Here is a 20888-nt window from a genome sequence, read left to right as displayed (position 1 = left end):
CTAGTGGTCACATTTTTGACCCAATCATCATCAAACTTTGTCAGGATGCTTGTTTAGATAATTGCGCAGATGAGTTCGAATATGGGTCATCTCTGATGAAAAACTAGGTCACAGGAGCTATAAATAGAAAAACCTTGTGAACACTAGTGGTCACATTTTTTACCCAATCATCATCAAACTAAGTGTGGATGCTTTTCTAGTCAATTGCTCAGATGAGTTTGAATATGGGTCATCTCTGATGAAAAACTAGGTCACAGGAGCTAAAAATAGAAAAACCTTTTGAACACTCTAGTGGTCACATTTTTTACCTAATCATGATCAAACTTTGTCAGGATGCTTGTTTAGATAATTGCTTTGATGAGTTTGCACATGGTTTATCTCCGATGAAAAACTAGGTCACAGAAGCTATAAATAGAAAAACCTTGTGAACACTCTAGTGGTCACATTTTTGACCCAATTATTAAGAAACCTTGTCAGGATGCTTGTTTAGTCAATTGTTTGGATGAGTTCGAACATGGGTCATCTCGGGTGGAAAACTAGGTCACAGGAGCTAAAAATAGAAAAACCTTGCGAACAGTCTAGTGGTCACATTTTTGACCCAATCATCATCAAACTTTGTCAGAATGCTTGTCTAGTCGATGCTTGGATAAGTTTGAACATGATTTATCTCGGATGGAAAACTACGTCACATGAGCTTAAAATAGAAAAACCTTGTGAACACTCTAGTGTCACATTTTTTACTCAATTATCATCAAACTTGGTCAGGATGCTTGTCTAGGTAATTGCTCGAATGTCAAGCTCGAATATGGGTCACCTTGGGTCAAAAACTAGGTCACACTGCTCAAATATGGATAATCCTTGTTAACACTAGTGGTCACATTTTTGACACACCTGTCATGAAACTTGGTCAGAACGCTTGTCTAGGTAATTGTTCGGATGAGTTTGACGGGTCAGGTGAGCGATCTAGGGCCATCTTGGCCCTCTTGTTTAAACTAGATCTACCAAAATTGTTCCTTTTAAAGTAAAGTATAGAGAATCTGGAATATTACTCATTTTAACATTTGACCTCTCAGAAAGACCTTGAGCTTATAATGAAACACACTGCATTATCATAGCAAACATATGTCTGAATAGGTTAATGTTTGTAATAAAAAATATATATAAAAATGCATGAGAAAGATACAATCCAAGCAATAATCAGATTGCTAAATTTTGAACTTATGTAACCAATTTGTTTCTGTTGATGCCGACTCATAGAATCAAACATTTTATGCCAAGTTAAATGAGAACCTCAAAATCCATAATAAATTATTTGCGAGACATTTTAAATTGCTAAATGTTCGACTTAAATAGCGAGAATATTAGTAATCAAATAACAGCTACAACTTGAAAACCTTTGTGTCCAAACTAAATGTGTTCTGTTTCTGTGTAATTCATAACTTCATCATATATTTGCCTGAACACTGAGCTTAAACTTTAGTTAGATAATCTGCGGCAAAGGAAAAAGGTCAAATGTTTTGAAAAAAAAATCAATGTAAATTTATTAATTAAGGCTATAACCTGCTTGTCTATCCGCGAGTCATAAGAAAATTAATTCAATACAATTTCGGAACTATATGAGCCTCGCCATGACAAAACTAACGTAATGCGTTTGCGACCAGCATGGATCCAGACCAGCTTGCGCATCCGCGCAGTCTGATCAGGATCAATGCTGTTCGCTTAAAAACCCTATAACAAGTACAGAAACTGATAGCTAACAGCATGGATCCTGATCACACTGCGCGGATGCGCAGGCTGGTCTGGATCCATGTTGGTCGCAAATGCATTACGTTGGTTTAGTCATGGCGCGGCTCATATATCTAAATCAGTGACATACAATGACAACCCTACAGAAATGTGTTAAGTTTCAAGCGATTACTGAGACAGTATTTGCATGTAAAACCTTAACCAGATATTTTGCAAGTTCATAAATGGTATGTTAAGTTTCAAGTCTATGTATTTAAGTATTCTATGCATAATTAGAGTCCATTCAGACACTAAGAGTACGGACCCGGACATGTCACCATCCATGTCCTTAAAAGTTATTATCTACCAAAAGGAGACCTATAAATTTTGAATTCATTGATTTACTGAATGATATTACATAGGTATGCAGGTCTATTTTTTGTGATGTTTACTATTTGATGCACGGGAGGCCAATGAGACCATTATATGCACAATATAGAAAAACTAACGAGTTGTTGCTACAATTAATGATCATATCTTTCAAGACGGGCTTGACTGATTGATAATATTATGCAATTTGGACTGGCACCTGATACATGTATTCCATTTGCATGGCCGACATGCAAAGGCATTCTTTCCAATTTTTCACAGCCGAATTTTTGTAATGAATCTTTAGGCAAAAAAGTGGTTTCTTTTCCAATTGTGTATAATAATGAGAATACCCCAAACCGGGAAATATAAATTACATTAAAATTCATAGTGATATAGAAAGAATCATTTTATTTTGTTTAGGGTAGTTTTAGTCAACGTGGGGCTTGATTCCATTCTATATCATTCTTCACAGATGAATTGAGTTTAGCTCATAAAACTGTATTTGATAAACTTGAGGCCAAGAATCGTCAATATTCTTAAGAATATGTCACGAATGATCATAGAAGGTAAACATACTCCTGGTAATATTTGTGACTTGTAATGAACAGAATGTCTTAGCAGCCGTAGGAGTGTGTTCATTTTTTAAAACTTACGATGTTACTCGTTTTGGCCGTAGCTTTGCACAGATTTGGCCTTTCTTTGCACAATTCTTGGGTTATTTTCACACTCGTGCGTTACTGAATATACCCGGTTTAACAAGAGTAAGGTTTTGAAAAAAAACAAGTAAGACAAGAAGTTGGTATAAAACACTTTAAAATCTGTAACAATAAACATGTCCAAAAGTGCTATAAAACTTACATATTTCTGTGGTTCTAAATAGAGCTTTGATTTACAGTTGATGACATGTTCACTATATATACATAACATTACATAAAACAATAAAAAATAATAAACATGTGTAAATATATTTGAGCCGTGCCATGACAAAACCAACATAATGGGTTTGCGACCAGCATGGATCCAGACCAGCCTGTGCTTCCACACAGTCTGATCAGAATGCATGCTGTTCGTTTACAAACCCTATAACAAATAGAGAAACTGTTAGCAAACAGCATGGATCCTGATCAGACTGTGCGGATGCGCAGGCTGGTCTGGATCTATGCTGGTCGCAAACCCATTATGTAGGGTTTGTCTTGGTGCGGCTCATTTGTAAGAATACTTGGGTATGCAACTTTAGCTTTGTACCTTTTGTTGTTCAACATCCTATCATATTAAAATCTTTAAATTACCTTTGATAAATCAATTATCTAAAAAATTGCAAACCATCTTATTGCTTAGACAACAAGAGTTTTCCGTTCAAGCAAAAAAATGAGAAAGAAAAGCATAATGACAATATACAAACTCCTGGGCTTCTTTTCAAAAACTAAAACTGTATAACTACATGATTCACTAGAATATAAGTAAACTAAATACAGTAAAAAACTAAGGTTCATGTACATTCTTCAAAGGTTATATTTTGTTTCAATGGTCAATTTATGAAACAATTTCTAAATTATGGGCTAAAATATGAGTATCATCATAAGAACAAATATTACGTATACACAAATATTAAATAATATTAAGTTCTCTAAAACGACTTAAAACGTCAAGAATAGATCTAAAATGATCAAGACATTTTAAAAAATATAGGAAAATAGAATAATCAACTTCTATCAACTGCCTCTTTTGTGTTAATTCACCTTAATTCACATCTTTGTTTTGTTGCATTTTTGGTCAGTCATGGTACATTCTAACTGAACAGGCTGAAAGCCACTCTGTGCTGCATTATATTTTATGTTTTTAAGGCAACACCAACCCCCACTGTCAGGTAAAATGTCATCAAATCATTAAAACACTGGATGGATATCATCCCAATAAAAAATTTAGAGCTAAATCTTTGTTCTTTACATTTAATATCTACTTCTAGAACAACGGTTAACTATAAAATCTACAGTAATAATATCATTTGTTGCTAATTTGATTAACAATAGTTTATTTTATATGGCACATTAAACTAAGAGGAATCCTAAACGAAAAGGTAATTTCCAAATAGTTACCTCAGGGCAAGGCAGTTGTATCTGCAAGTGAATTTAGTGGTTAGATACAGTGGTCTACCACCCAAACAACCATACAGCACATTTGTTTTGTAAAACTCTCAAAACTTTCTGAATTCTACAATGCCTTTTTATCAAAATGACTGTATATAACTTTCAAATAAGTTCAAATTCTTGCTTCAAAAGAAGAGATAGAAAAATATATCAATCAAGTTATTTTGATTATGTAGGGGGAAATCTCTTACATAGAAACTTATTTCTAGTTTAGTTTCCTAGAGCTTATCTTGAAAGGTCACAATAATTTTTTATAACAAGGACAAAACACAATTATAAAATATACAATCACCAGTGCAGAGGTTACAGCATTTCTTCTTTCTATTTTCCTTAAAAATTCCTTCTTTTCATGAATCAAAAATAGATAATTCTTTTGAGATCATCTCTGAAGCATACAACATTAATTAAAGTTGGTAAAACTATTGTAGATGTAATAAAATGTAATAAAATACATTTTCATATAAAAGCTATTTGAATGTTAGAATCTCATAAAATGACACTTATCCTTGACACATCAAATAGTTAAACAACATAAATAGTAACATCTAGTAACGGCATAAATTAAGGAAATGGCATTGCCTAAAAGTAGCAACAAAAATATTGCTTGAATAAATAAGTTAAAACAATAATTTAAACAATTTAACTATAAAGACCACTGACTTGTAAATATTTAAAAAAACTTCATTTTTTATTTTTAATTAGTAAAACATACATGTACTTCACTACAAAAGTAACTGTAGAGAAATAATTCAGTGAAGAGAAACATCTTTCTGTGAACAGCAATAGTATTCAAACCTTGTTCAACTTATGAAAGCAAATAAGCAATTTTAAACAAATATTTTATAACAAATCAACTTTCTTAAATCATTGTTAAAGCAAACAATTTTGCAATTTTATAAAGAAGAAAGCTTTAGGACTTGTTATTTGTTAAATCAGTGAAATATCAAACAATTTAGCAATTTTATAAAGAAGAAAGCTTTAGGACTTGAACTTTGTTAAATCAGTGAAATATCAAACAATTTAGCAATTTTATAAAGAAGAAAGCTTTAGGACTTGAACTTTGTTAAATCAGTGAAATATCAAACAATTTAGCAATTTTATAAAGAAGAAAGCTTTAGGACTTGAACTTTGTTAAATCAGTGAAATATCAAACAATTTAGCAATTTTATAAAGAAGAAAGCTTTAGGACTTGAACTTTGTTAAATCAGTGAAATATCAAACAATTTAGCAATTTTATAAAGAAAAAAGCTTTAGTACTTGAACTTTGTTAAATCAATGAAATATCAAACAATTTAGCAATTTTATAAAGAAGAAAGCTTTAGGACTTGAACTTTGTTAAATCAGTGAAATATCAAACAATTTAGCAATTTTATAAAGAAGAAAGCTTTAGGACTTGAACTTTGTTAAATCAGTGAAATATCAAACAATTTAGCAATTTTATAAAGAAGAAAGCTTTAGTACTTGAACTTTGTTAAATCAGTGAAATATCAAACAATTTAGCAATTTTATAAAGAAGAAAGCTTTAGGACTTGAACTTTGTTAAATCAGTGAAATATCAAACAATTTTGCACTTTTATAAAGAAGAAAGCTTTAGGACTTGTTATTTGTTAAATCAGTGAAATATCAAACAATTTAGCAATTCTAGAAGTAATGATCTTCAACAAAAGCTTTAGTACTTAAACCTCCTTAAAACAATGTACTCTATAAAACCATGTAAGTTATATGGGTTAAAAGAATCAATGCATTCAGCCCAAAACTGTATTACCTTAATGAATTGGAACAACAGTTTAAAATCAAATGACAGCAAACACACATTATATATCCCTGATTAATTTCTCCATGTGTGCTTCGAATGTTGTGTACATATGTTTACATTCATCAACAATCTGATTAACTATACAAATACACGGAAACACAAATCTACTGTACATGTAGTACACACAAACATACTGTAGTCCCCACAAAAATACTGTAGAACACAGAAATATACTGGTGTATTACTAACAAATATACGTAATACACACATATACACTGAAGTACTCATATAAATACCGGTGTAGTAATCACACATTCACACTGTAGTACTTAAAAATATAGTGTTGTACTCACATTTACTCTACTCATAAATAATTACATACTGTAGCAATCATAAATATAATGTTGTACTCACAAATATACTGTAGCACTCACAAATATACTGTAGAACTTACAAATATACTGTAGCACTCACAAATATACTGTAGCACTCACAAATATACTGTAGCACTCGCAAATATACTGTAGCACTCACAAATATACTGTAGCACTTACAAATATACTGTAGAACTTACAAATATACTGTAGCACTTACAAATATACTGTAGAACTTACAAAATTTAATATACTGTAGCACTCACAAATATACTGTAGCACTTACAAATATACTGTAGCACTCACAAATATACTGTAGTATTCACATCAATATAGGTGTAGTACTCACATGTTTACTGAAGTCCTCGCAAATATACTGTAGTTATCATAAATATACTGGTAAAGAACAAATAATCACACAACTAAACTAAACATAATGAGATCATGCACTCTTAATATATTCTGGTTGTAATGCCTTCACACAAAATAGGTCACACCCATTATTTGGGTCACTTTTTCTTTCTTGACTACTGTTTAAAAATACTCATCTACATGTATAATAATGTATAATAAGGATATGCAAAACTATTGTTCTGATCAAAGAAGGCAATGCTTGTAATAGTAGTATCTAACAAATGCTTATTTGCACTATACTTTTGTAAACACTTTTAAAACACAGTAACTCAACCTACCTAGAAACAATATTACCATAGTAACAAATAAATGTTCAGCAGCAAAGTTTATGCCATTCATCAAATTAGTACTATATGACACATCGCCATCATATCTAATATCTTTGCCAACAATGAGTTGATATGTTTAGATGTGAATAACTTCTCCATGTTCATTCATAAGGTATCAGAAATATGATGATTTATTCAAACATGTTTAATTTCCTCCTACAATACTTATATATTCTGTCAAGTAAACATTACAATATTTAGCTGCAATAAATTTCCTTAAGCCATATGTCCATATATTCCTATGTCATCAATAGTTCTTATTCCACTAATAACTTGCAAACACAAATGTTAAATGAATTACTTCCCCTGTATTATAAGGTGTAAGATTCAACTTTAAGCTACAATTTGATACAATCAGCTGGTTTATGAATTACTTCCCCTGTATTATATAAGGTGTAAAGTTCAACTTTAAGATACATTAATTTTTGATACATTCAGCTGGTTTATAATTCCCACTGGTTAAGTGACACTGCCTCCTGTACATACTCATATATTACAGCTGATCATGCTTGGGTTGAGCTACTTTTAGATCCCTGTTTCTGAAACAAAAGTACAAAGACAATATAAAACTCTTCAAATTTAGTAATGCTTATTTTGTTAAAAACAAATGAAAATATTCACAATTCAGTAATAAATTAAGGTGGTTAAGAAAAAAAAGTACAATATTAGATATATACATTATTAACAGCTTATATGGCTTTAAATAAATCGTCGTTTGTATATATATAACCTGAGCTGCAAGACAAGGGTAATATTGCACACAACCATTTGAATACAGCCATAAATGATGGCAGGAATCTTTATAATGAATTAATAAAACAACAAATTTCACTTTTTAAGAAAAAAAAAGATTTCTTCATAAATTGACAGCAGCCATGTATCCAAAACTAAATAAACGTCATGATTATCCAATGAAAAGCTACAAAACAAACATGCAGTATCATATTTCACAACTGGTATGTGCATGTATCTTTGTGTGTTTTTTTGAAAGACAGTTGGCAAAATATTTGTATGATTGTATGACACACATTTGTATTAATCTGAAAACTTTCTTTAGCATGCTTCATTATCATTAGACATTTCACTGCTTTCTTAAAGCATTTCATAGAAAAGAATGAGAAAGTAATATAAGGTCAAGATTTCAGTACAGCACTGATAAAATCTGTATATATCAAAGAACAATATACAACATTATTGTATTAAATCATTTGATAGTTCATACCCTTCTCCCTTTCACTGACTCATCATCAATAAAGTCCAAATTATAATCCTCTACAGAGTCATCTTTATCTGCCATACTTGTGCCATGTTCTGAGGCTGCATCTTCCTACAAATACAAATTATTACTTCAGTGTTGTTATATTTTTCTGGTCCTTCAAGATCATTGATTCCAGCACTTTCAAGTGTTGAAAATTGAGTACAGCTCAAGCCAGTGCTAGGGGCTGTGTGGGATGTTGCACTTTTTCATTATCCCTCATGTACAGACTCTTTCAAATCGAGTCTGCAATTTTAAATTAATTTTGTTGTGATTAATGCTTCAGAAGGATCACACTTTATCCAGATTTTTTTTTCCATTACTTCCACTGTCAATGCAAAGAACTCTAAAAACATTGTATACACCATCAGTACAGATATATACCAGCTTGTCTATCAAAAACCTGGCTTTATGCTATTGCTGCTTAGTTCTATAACTTAAACTTGAATACCCTCCATGTCACAATGGGCAGTTCCAAGTTCAATAGAAGGACAGGTCCATTTAATTAATTCAGCAAGGTCTTACTGTCAGTCATATAAGGCTAAATTCTTCAGCAATCTTGAACAATTTAACATTTAATTGAGATACAATGTATAAACCTTAGGTCACTTGCCTGGCTGAATTTCAGGAGTGTTTCTCTAAGTTAAAGTGAATTGGTCTATAATGGAAGGACTATAATATCATAACTAATTATTATGGTAGTATTTAGTATCTTATGTGTTTACAAACAACAAAATCATTTTATATATATGTTTTTGATCAGTGTAAGATATTATGATCCGATACAACATATATTTATAAACCAGATAATAAATTGTTCTAGAACAAAATTCATCACACAAATGACCGTACTAAACCACTAAAAAACTCAATCAACCTTTTTTTTTCTCAATAAATATTTGATAAGAATATCTAAATGCTACATTTCATTTGTGTTCTTAATTTTCTTAAATGTATATAGAAAATGTGCCCACTGTAGACCAATTCACTTTAATGGCTTTCTATAGAATCGCAATGAAATAAGTTACTTGCAGGCTGGGGCCAATGGCTAATTACTTTTGTTTCCAGCAAGGAAAGGGCTATGTACATAATCATGATGCCTTTGCTTTATTTACTGGCATAATTGTTTAGAAATACATGTACATGTACTGACATAAATAAAGCACAAGCAGATATAAAAGAAATACCTTTATATACTGTATAACTTGTTATTAGCAAACATTTTCAAAATGGCTAAAACTAAAGATAAGGAATATATCAACTTTATCTGGCTAATTTTTCACTTGACTAATGGGTACACACCTGTGATGTATAAACTGGAGTTTCAATGTGAAGTGCTTTAACCACTGCATCATGTAGTGAAACATAAATATTGGAATGGTCTAAGGTGTCATAAAACTTTGTTTTTTCAAACATCTCTCGGATTCCACCTGCAAATTTATAAAACACTTATGTAAGTATTCAACTTTTTAAGTTTAATGAATCATAAACCTAACATGGCCACACAAGCAGTCCTACAAATACTAACCAGCGTCACTTTTGATGACAAACAAAGATGTTTCTTGTATATCAATTAAGATATGAGCACGAATCACGGTTAAATTGAAAAGTTTCATTTTATCACACTTAAAATATGGGTGCATAGTTTAGAAAAAAATTTTTTATACAGACTACTTGATTTAATCAAAATATAAATAGATACAGTAAATACTTCAGAGGTCAATACATTATGTCCAGTTGTTGTGATTTTAATAAAGTTCTAGTAAAACAGTCATATGTTTTCCCAAACTGACTTAAAATGGTCTTTTGAACATTTATATATTTGAACAGTCTTACCTTTGCAATTGGCCAGAATAACTTTGACCCCAACAGCTTTGTATTCACCAATGATCTGTAATATCACAACATTTAACATGTTTTCAAACAATCTTTTCATACAACAAACATATGGTGTCTTTGTGGTGGTAAAATTTGTTTTGTTTCATAACAAGTCACATCAAAACTGTAAAGGTTATACGGCGACTTTCCAGGTTTACTGCTGGAGGAAGACATCATGTGCCCCTTCTTGCATTACTTCAGACTTAAATGGGTATCTGAGAAGGACCACAGACCTCCATAATCTCATAATCTAGATGGGTAGCTTCCTCACATAAAAGTTTCCAAAGTCCCTAAAAAGACTCAAACCCAAAGCACTGAGGGGCAGGTGACTTGAAGTCAGAGACCTTGACCACTCTGCCTGTAGACCTTTTATGGCAAAGTTTTCTACCTTTTAATGCCTTATCATTGAATAGAACCCTAAACATTTAGTTTATTGAAATTACAAACATTGAAAAGCCTGAAAAATCATTTGAGAGAAAATAAATTAGTTGATACCTTTAATCACAATAGAGTTTAATCATTCATATTTTCAACAACTCAAAAGGGGAGAACTTTTTTTCATAATTCTTTTTGATGATAAAAAACAAAGAAAAGTTGTTTAAACATTTGTTAAAAAAAATCATTTGTATAAAGAACATGTAAACTTACTGAGGTAAGAACTTTCACCCCCATAGAGTCCACAAAACTCCATGGTGAGCAGTCAAAGATGATGGTATGAAAGTCCACATCTATTGGTGTTTTAGGTTTCTGTTCTATTGGAATCTTCACTGAGCCACTACTGTCAATCTCCATGTCAAATGTATCAGCTGGTATACTAACATCAGGTACCACTTCTCCGACAATCATAATGTCCTGAATAAAGATATTGTCAAATACTGAGTCATTGTTAATGAATATGGTAGCTAGTTTTGTATTCAATGAATTAAGCAGCTTCTTCAAATGTTAATGAATAAGGCAGCTTATTTTGTTGTTTAAGAATAAAACAGCTGGATTTGTTGTTAAGGAATGAACAGCTTGATTTGCTGTTATGGAATAAAGCAGCTTGTTATATTGTTGCAAAATAAAGCAAGTTGTTTCGCTATTAATGAATAATGCAGCTTATTTGCTGTCAAAGACTAATTTCGCGGACATGCACTTTTTGGGTTTTGCCATAAAGAGTATTTTTGTGGGTACTTCAATTTGTAGACTGTTTATTTTTTCAAATTGTAAAATGTAAATAATGTAATGCAAAATCTTACAGCAGACAAAATGAAATTTTGTTGGAACATAAAATTATGGATCCTATCCACGAAAACCACAAAAATTAGTGCCCCACAAAGAATAATATACCTTTTTCTTCATTTTCTCTAGCTTTGCCTCTCTCTTCTTCTGGGCAATCTTTAATGTCCTTGGATTAATAGTTTTCTTGTAGAGATGTGTTCTAAAGTGTTCTATGTTCACAAAGAATAGAGATTGCTCAAACCTGAAGATCTTTAAACCATCAATTTCTCTTGCCTGAAATTTATTCAATTAATTCTAGTTTCACTCATAAAGAATATAAATTCATATTTTGCAATTCATCTCATCGTAACTTGATAAAGGAAAGAACACTGCATGTGTTGTTACAAATTCTAAGTTAAAAAGGGACATAAATCCAAATACATTGCTTTCAGAATTATTCCACTTGTCTAACAACTGCACCTTGTCATGATAAGCAAACATTCAAGGTTTCATGTTGATTAACTTTTAAAATGTTTGAATAATGTGGTACACTAAAATTATTCACAACGATGACGCAGCGATCATAATAGCTCAAGATAAAAATCATTATGAATTCCTTGAAGTGAACAAATTTTTTTTTTAAAAATTCAGCCATATGAGAGTTATTCTATGCAAAGTAAACTGTTAAAACCATATAAATTCATAATGTAGGAGCATCAACCCAATCTTTCAATTAGAAGATATAAGAACTAGGACAGTATACCTCCTGGTAAATATTCATGTCCCTATATATATCTGTTCCAGGCATCTGTCCTAGCAAACAGGCATATGGTCTGTAATGTTAATATATATCATATCATTATAGAAAATATACATGCAGGACTCATGCAAATGCTAATATATGTCATGGTCTAGAACTGTTCACTTGCTATGTTTGCGGCCAGATAGCTCAGTTGGTAGAGGCATGGTACAGTATTTGTGAGGGTCCCAGGTTCAAACCCTGTTGGACACCAACTGTCACAGGGTGAGAAAAAATGTGCAGCCTGATCCAAACTCAAACCCATGTCCATCGCAATACTATACCACTGCTCTACTGACCGAGCTATCTGGCTGCTTACACATATGATATTCTCCCTTATTTAGTGATCAGTTCTGAACTGTGACACACACACATTCAAATATACATGACTGTATAGACCATAATGGAACTAGACATCTATAACAAAAGGTTTCAGAGAAACACCAGTGGACTGTCAAACATTATCATAAAGGAACTTCCATATGAAATTATTTAATTTACCTCATATATTGATATAAGTATATTTTAAATTTTAATACTTTAACCTTTACCCTGCTGAAGGCGAAAGTGATTTAAGTCTTTGCCACCAGTATAGCGCCAGGCCAGCTTGCACATCCTACAGTCTGACCAGGCTCTATACTTTTGGCTGGTCAACTTCAAAATTCTCACTTTGGTATACCCAAAATAAATAATGGACTGTTCCAAAATGGAAATTGGAAAAGTCCATTTAAGAAATTCAGCAGGTTAAGGTAAATTAATTAAAGACATTTTTATATGGGTTAAGCTGGTTATCAACAATAACAAAGCTACTATACTTTTGACTTCTGCAGACGACAGTTATAAGATTGAAGACAACAGCAGCTCCCAATCCAAGGTCAACATCCAACAATACTGTACTCACAAACGCCACAATCCACACAAACTATCACAAAAGCAAAATCTTATTTCAAAATAGTTTTATTTTCATACCTTTTAGAAGTTAATTAGCATTGGCTATTGGTTATGTCCAGTAAGTACTAGTACATGAATAGTTATTGGAGGTTTTTTGTTATTCATTTAGATCAACTAAAAAATATTAAAAAAGAAAAGAAACATGTTTTTCTTTTTTTAAAGTCATCATAATAACAGATGTATGATAGAATATTGCAATAACAACAGAAACGTACTTAAATATATAGCAGTTACAGATGCTTTATTTCATATTTGCTACAGTTTTAGTAAGAGGCTTAAATATAACTAAACATAACAAAAATTGTTTTCATGAACAATACAATCTTATAAAGAAATACAAAATAATAAATCATCACATTTTAATCATTGAATTCAGCACTCTAATTCTATACACTGATATGTTGTTTGGGTATTGCTGACACCATAGACTGTCATACAGTGAATTTATAGCTTTAATGAGGGAGGAATATATCATGTATCCCTTGTACCACTCTTTCAGGCATAATCTGCCACCTGAGTAAGAACACAGACTTTACATAAGCTATCTGGATCTCTTCCTCATAAAAAACAATTCAAAGTCTCTGACTGGATTATAACCAGATGGGGTGAACCTGGCACATGTTTCAAAGTAAGTGACCTTAACCAATCAGCCCCATATACCCCAAAATATACATGTATATTATTAGTTATAAAGATTTTTGACAGGTTATATGGCCCTATATAAACAGCTGTTATAAATATAACCTGAGCCGCAAGGTGAGGGTTATATTGCAAACAACTGTTTATATACGGCCATTTAACCTCTGAAAAATATTTATAAAGAATTTATAATACAGCAAGCATCATATTTAGAGGAAAAATCAAGATTTCTTTATAAATCGACAGCAGCCGTGTATATAAAACTATATAAACGCCACTATTATCCAATGAAGTAACAAACGTGCAGTATTATAAAGTAAAGAATAAATTTATTTTTATGCAAAGTTCATGATTATTTGCTAAGTTTTATCATATGTACATTATATTCACTTACAAAATCTATCAATGAAACTCGCCACAGCTTCTTAAGATCAAGGACCTGTAGGAACATCCCTCGCAGGGCAACAATGATAATAGAGGCTAGAACACTCTGTAAATGAAAATATACAGATATATTATATTAACAAAGAAGTTAACACAAATGAAGCCATGCATAGCAAGTTTTGTGACTATGACTTAGATACATATCTTGATGGTAGGTTTAGATACCTAACTATGAAATACATGATTACAATCTTAGTAAAAAATGACAAAATGTTCTTTGTACATGTAAATTCTGTTCATGAACTTGCTGCTTCACCAAATGCCTATGTAAAGTAAAGGTAGATTTATCATATATCATGATATATAGTTTGAAAACATGCCAGATTTAACTCCCGTGAACCACCAGAATGGTAACAATACATTCTCTTGTGCTTTATTCTCAACAAACCTGTTCGAATAAAATTAGTTGCTTACAAAAACAAAGGTGTAACGGAAATTTATTTGTAAAACATATGCTAAACTTAACTCTTCAACTCTTAACCCCCTACAGATCTGAATTGGACTTGTCCATCATGTAATTTGGATAAAACCATTTATCATTTTTAGGGGAATTTTTCGAAAAAAGGTAATGACTGAAATATAAACAGTGGAGACCAAGATCAGACGGCACAGATGATGTGCTTTCTAGATGTGATGTCTGCTTTTGGTCTGCACTGATCTGTTTCCAACTGCAGGCTTAAGGTTATAATGTTAGTAAAAAAGATTTTCAGCTGCTTATATGGCCCTATATAAACGGATGTTTTGCAAACGGATGTTTTGCAAACAACCATCTATATACTAGTGCAGCCATATAATCTGTCCGGAATCTTTTTATAACAAATTTATAATACAGCAAACTTCCTTTTTAAAGAAAAAAAAGTGACATTTCTTCATAAATTGACAGCAGCCTTGTATATAAAACTATATAAACATCAAGGTTTTTCAATGAAAAGTGGCATTACAAATGTGCAGAATTATAAACACTATTATAAACACTGTAATATGTACATACATTAGGTAATGTTCTAAAGTAAGGTCCTATAGCCAGCAATACAACTAGTAGGAGACAACAGGATACCAAACCAGCAACCTGAAATTATAATTTAATAATGATTTTAATTCTTACTTTATCTCAAGTTTGTGAAGGCCACTCATGTACTATTATATAATAGTATTATTTATTAGTAATAATTATTATCATATTCTGAATGTTACCAGCAATTCTAACACAACCCTCATTTTTCCCAATTGAACAAAGAAAGTGTGTGTTATTATGCAATAAAATCACTGTTGACATTCTATATTTATACATGTGACATTACCATTATACATGTGACAAAACTACTAAAAATGTGACACGCTAAAAATAAAGTACGGAAACAATATCAGGCGCAGTTTAGATTAATATAATATGGTTTGGCAGCATTTATTTGTTGACATCATGTTAGAATCAAAATAATATATCCAAATCTGTAATTTTTATCTCTTGATAAAATTACTGTTTGGGATATGTTATTTCTTTAATAGACACTAACTACTCTATCAGTTTACAACCTTGCAGTCTGACCAGTCTTTACACTGTTGTCTGCTTCAATTTTGAGATTCATTAGAATATCAATAGACAGGGCATGTCTAATTTAAGTTGATATTACTATTCAGTAATGTTATGCTTTTTCAAGCAATATTTCAGGCACCGCCAGACTGGCAGACAGACTGACCTCGCTGGATAAATTAACTGGATTCATTGACTGGTTCTCTATTATATCACAATTAAATACATATATTAGAAACACTTGCAGGATAATTTTGATGTATTTGTGCATAGCAACCCTTTCAATAGTTCAGTGTTGCTTTAGTTTAATGAAATAGCTTTCTCTGGTTTAAACATAATTATCTAAGCTCGATTGCAAAACAAGTTCTTGCACATTTTATTAATCACATTTGAGTCCGCTTCCTGAAACCACCAGTACTGATATCTTTTGAAAAAACACGGTTGTGACCCAATGAAGGCTCAAACCTATGATCCCTTGGTTGAGAGGCAGATACTTTAACCACTAGGCCACCGCTCCCCATTCCAATGTCATAATGATTACAGTTCAGTAACAAATAACAACTATACTCAGGGTGAAAACAGTCATCAATAGCTCAGTGGTACTAACCTGGGTTTTACCTCCCACTCTCTCCTGTACCAGACTTCTGGACAATGAAGCAGATGGCGCAGCAGACGACAGGAAAGAGGAAACTACAGTTGATATACCATAAGCCATCAGTTCCTTAAATTGTAGATAATAATATTAAATAGTAAAATATTATATAATCTTTCGACAATCCTAATATACTGTTACCTTATGAAAAATTACTTTAAAACTGCTGAAATTAGAAATTCTTGACTTCACAACCTCCTCACTGTCATATATCTTGGCAAGCCATTCGCCAGTATGGCCTAAATGTGCCTCATTGTAATATATCTTGGCAAGCCATTTGCCAGTACAGCCAAACTGTACCTCATTGAAATATATCTTGGCAAGCCATTTGCCAGTGCAGCCAACCTTAACCTCATTGTAATATATCTTAGCAGTACAGCCAAACTGTACCTCATTGTAATATATCTTGGCAAGCCATTTGCCAGTACAGCCAAACTGTACCTCATTGTAATATATCTTGGCAAGCCATTCGGCAGTACAGCCAAACTGTACCTCATTGTAATATATCTTGGCAAGCTATTAGCCAGTTCAGCCAAACTGTACCTCATTGTAATATATCTTGGCAAGCCATACGCCAGTACAGCCAAACTGTACCTCATTGTAATATATCTTGGCAAGCCATTTGCCAGTACAGCCAAACTGTACCTCATTGTAATATATTTTGGCAAGCCATTCGCCAGTACAGCCAAACTGTACCTCATTGTAATATATCTTGGCAAGCCATTTGCCAGTACAGCCAAATACCTCATTGTAATATATCTTGGCAAGCCATTCACCAGTACAGCCAAAATGTACCTCATTGTAATATATCTTTGCAAGCCATTAAATATACAGTAAACCAATATTCCTGTTGACATGTTAAATATACTGGTTAATCACTGAAACCATGGTGATAAACAATACCTGATTAGCATCCACTTCATAGTCATGTTTCTTGGCAAGCAGTTTTCCCATGGATATAGATATGGCAAATATGACAATAGCTAATGCTATAGCATCTGAGATTACGGATGAAATACGAGTAAAACATTTTGTATTTGGCACTGGTAAACTGAAATAATAAAAGTAAAATTCCATGATTTAAACATTTTGTATCTATATCATTGCCTTTAAAGTTATAATAGAGTTTATACAGCTATATTTTAGCTTTCCAGACTGCGTACACAACATTTCAGAAACTAGGAGGAACCTAGGTAGAAGAAACAAACTGTCACATGCAAAACAGATGGCTGGCTTCTCTCAAATGAAATAATTCAAAGTTCTGTTTACAATTCAAAACTTACTTTTCATACAAGAAATGTTTGTTCATTTAATACTTATTATTTTTTACACATATTGCACTGCTAAATTAGGGGCTGACAAAATAAATGTGGAGCACTTTTACAATCTGTCCACAGCAAAATCCATGTTTTATAATCCTAACCATAGCCCTCTTACCCAAACCAAGAACCGCTTTCCCATAACACTAACTCTAATCCTTAACCGTAACCCTAAAAGTAATCCGAGTGATTTTTAGAAAAACAAAGCTGATAAATATTGAAGAAATAATTTTGTGTAAAATGTTAAAAATAGCTGCGGACAATTGCTAAAGTCTTGCCATAAATGTAAGTCCAGTTATATATATATAGGGTTATATCTATACAAAAATAGTTACCCAGTGGGAATATCTGAGACAACAATAACTTCATGGGTGTGCTCTAAGTCCAGTGCATATGAGACCACTGTTCCAAGTACCACCTGTAAAATAAAACCATAGAAATATACACTTTATTATTATACCAATTATTTTGTATCATGCAAAACCATTCAATTAGACAGAGACATAAATATTGGATCAACAAATAAATATTTGTTTAAATTTTCTACTTATGAGAAATATTATAAAACCAGCATGCTGTCTGATCATATAATAAATTTGAAATTAATTCCTTTTATTGATTTCTTAAATTTTCGTAACAAATGGGATAATCGTCAGCAAAAGATGATTTAGAAATTAAAACAAAAGTAAGAAATTTGTTTGTAAATTAACCCTTTGTCTGCTGGAAGCATCATAGTATACAACAAGAGCTGTCACCCAAGTGACGAATGCCCCTGAAAAGGTTTCTTAAGCATGCAGGTATTATGAAAAGAAAAGAGAATGAAAGTAAGTAATAGCTGAATATTATACTTTGATATTATTGTAATCTCTAATTGTGATAGCATGAACCATCAAAATATAAGTGTGACCTTGACCTTTGAAGAAGGGACTTGGTTCCTGGATGCGACAAAATGTTGTTATTAGATAGACGTGCCAAATTATTTCAAAATCCCTCAATGCATGACAAAGTTACAGTCTGGACATGATTGTTGTGTAAGTGGGGACACACAGACAGACTGAGCCTTAGCCACAACACATTGTCTTGATGTGGTAGACATTTGTGCCAAGTTATTTTAAAATCCTTCCATGCATGACAAAGTTACAGCCCGGACACAATTGTGTGTACCTATTAATTCTAATTGTGATAATGTAAAAATTAAAAAATGTAAGTGTGACCTTGACCTTTGAGGTAGAGACATAATTCTTGGACGCGACACATTGTCTTGATGTGGTTAACATTTATGCCTACTTATTTTAAAATCATTCAATGCATGACAAAGTTACAGTCTGGACACGAATGTGTGTACCTATTTTCTCTCATTGCGATAATGTGAAACTTCAAAATGATAGTTTGACCTTGACCTTTTAGGAAGAGACATAATTCTTGAAGGCGACACATTGTCTTGATGTAGTAGACATTTATGCCTAGTTCTTTTAAAATCATACAATGCATGACAAATTTACAGTTAGAACACGAATGTGTGTACATATTTTTCATCTAATTGCGAAAATGTGAAACTTCAAAATGATAGTGTGACCTTAACCTTTGAGGTAGAGATGTAATTCTTGGATGCGACACATCGTCTTAATGTGGTAGACATTTATATTTACTTATTTTAAAATCATTCAATGCATGACAAAGTTACAGTCCGGACACAAATGTGTCTCATTGGGATAATGTGAAACTTCAAAATGATAGTGTGACCTTGACCTTTGAGGTAGGGATGTGGTTCTTGGATGCGACACATCGTCTTGATGTGGTAGACAGGTTATTTCTAAATCCCTCAATGTATGACAAAGTAAAAGTCCGGACATGAATTAAGTGGGGACGCACAGACGGACAGATGATGCGATTATATTATGCCTCCTTTCGGTACAACTGTACCTTTTTCTTATCAAAATGAAATCATCAAAACATTGTTAACCTTTTAAACAAAGTTTATGAACCCCATAGAGACTTCTTTTTGCATTTCTTAGATGTTACAGTCAAAGTTTTAAATCATGAAAGAATATGCCCGTCCAGTTTTAAAACATAGGTAAAAACTTGAACTGGTGTCCGTTTGTGAGCTAGATTGACAACTGATTGGTAGGATGATACATTTCATTATCACAAGCAAAAATCCAGCCTACAATACAGATGGGCAAGCCAACCATTTAAACTTTTAACCCACAACTGTAAAAAATATATCTAAAGATGAAAAGCCAACTTACAACAATCAGTTCAATGGGTACGGGCATGAACATCTTTGGTTTAAGTTTTGGATTCTGGTTGATGAATCTACCTGTACAATACAACACTGCTATACAAACAACAGACAGGAGCAACGTGACTATATTTGTTGTCTCAATGTTGGTGAAAAAATCTCGGTATGTCTGAAATATATAAACAAGTATAGCTGCATTAAATTAACGACACACAACAAAATAAGTGAGACATTATTTATAATGTGTCTGCAAATCTGTATATTTCAGGTAAATGTGACAGTCACTATACAAAAATGGTAAGTTATAAATTTCTGTATTCAAACATTTCGTGATGCCAGGTTTAATTAATTTAACTACCTGAACGTGACTTAGAACTGAACTTGAACGTGTCACGCTGGTAAACAAGAAATAATTTACCTTGACACCAACATTTTGATTCTATTTTAAGAAAATGTCGGGTAATTCTAATATTATACATGTCTAATGAGATCGTATATCAAGATCTATGACTAACTGTTATCATCATTTTAACCCTTAATTGACAGGAACCAAAAGTTATTAGACTTTACCACCAGTATAGAACCAGGCCAGCCCGAGCATATGTGCAGTATGACAAAGACTCTATACAGTGAGTGTTCAGGTACCTCAGTTTTTGTACTTTGATAATTAAATTCCTTCATTTTCAAAATGAACTAACCCAAATATAAAGCTGAGCAAATCCATTACATAAATTTGGAAGGTTTAAGGGATTAAGAAATGAAGTATAACATTCACAGTGATTTTTATTCCCAATAAAATAATGTCATCATATATCATATATTTCTTGTATTTATGTCAAGTTGATCGATTTTTATCTGCAT

The 20888-nt window shown here is 32.2% G+C and overlaps 1 protein-coding gene across 4 annotated transcripts in view; it reads right to left on the bottom strand.

Annotated features, from left to right (window-relative positions):
- Window positions 1–6902: 6902 nt before the first annotated feature.
- LOC132747993 (prestin-like) overlaps window positions 6903–20888 on the bottom strand; it is a 55532-nt gene continuing 41546 nt past the window's right edge. For all 4 annotated transcript variants that reach the window (XM_060737531.1, XM_060737530.1, XM_060737532.1 and 1 more), the window contains 14 exons: window positions 20035–20196; window positions 18121–18203; window positions 17370–17517; window positions 16422–16535; window positions 15275–15352; window positions 14234–14329; window positions 13065–13171; window positions 12214–12283; window positions 11580–11744; window positions 10899–11102; window positions 10209–10263; window positions 9675–9802; window positions 8340–8444; window positions 6903–7656 (listed from right to left, as the gene is read on the bottom strand). In XM_060737531.1, the coding sequence (XP_060593514.1) occupies window positions 7621–7656; window positions 8340–8444; window positions 9675–9802; window positions 10209–10263; window positions 10899–11102; window positions 11580–11744; window positions 12214–12283; window positions 13065–13171; window positions 14234–14329; window positions 15275–15352; window positions 16422–16535; window positions 17370–17517; window positions 18121–18203; window positions 20035–20196 (1551 nt within the window). In that variant the 3' untranslated portion in view covers window positions 6903–7620. The remainder of the gene's footprint in view (window positions 7657–8339; window positions 8445–9674; window positions 9803–10208; window positions 10264–10898; window positions 11103–11579; window positions 11745–12213; window positions 12284–13064; window positions 13172–14233; window positions 14330–15274; window positions 15353–16421; window positions 16536–17369; window positions 17518–18120; window positions 18204–20034; window positions 20197–20888) is intronic.

This window comes from Ruditapes philippinarum, unplaced genomic scaffold, assembly GCF_026571515.1.
Source record: "Ruditapes philippinarum isolate M1 unplaced genomic scaffold, ASM2657151v2 ctg241_1_1_1_1, whole genome shotgun sequence".
Lineage (NCBI taxonomy): Eukaryota > Metazoa > Mollusca > Bivalvia > Venerida > Veneridae > Ruditapes > Ruditapes philippinarum.
Note: the sequence above shows the minus strand (reverse complement) of the source record. Positions and strands in the feature narration are given on the sequence as shown.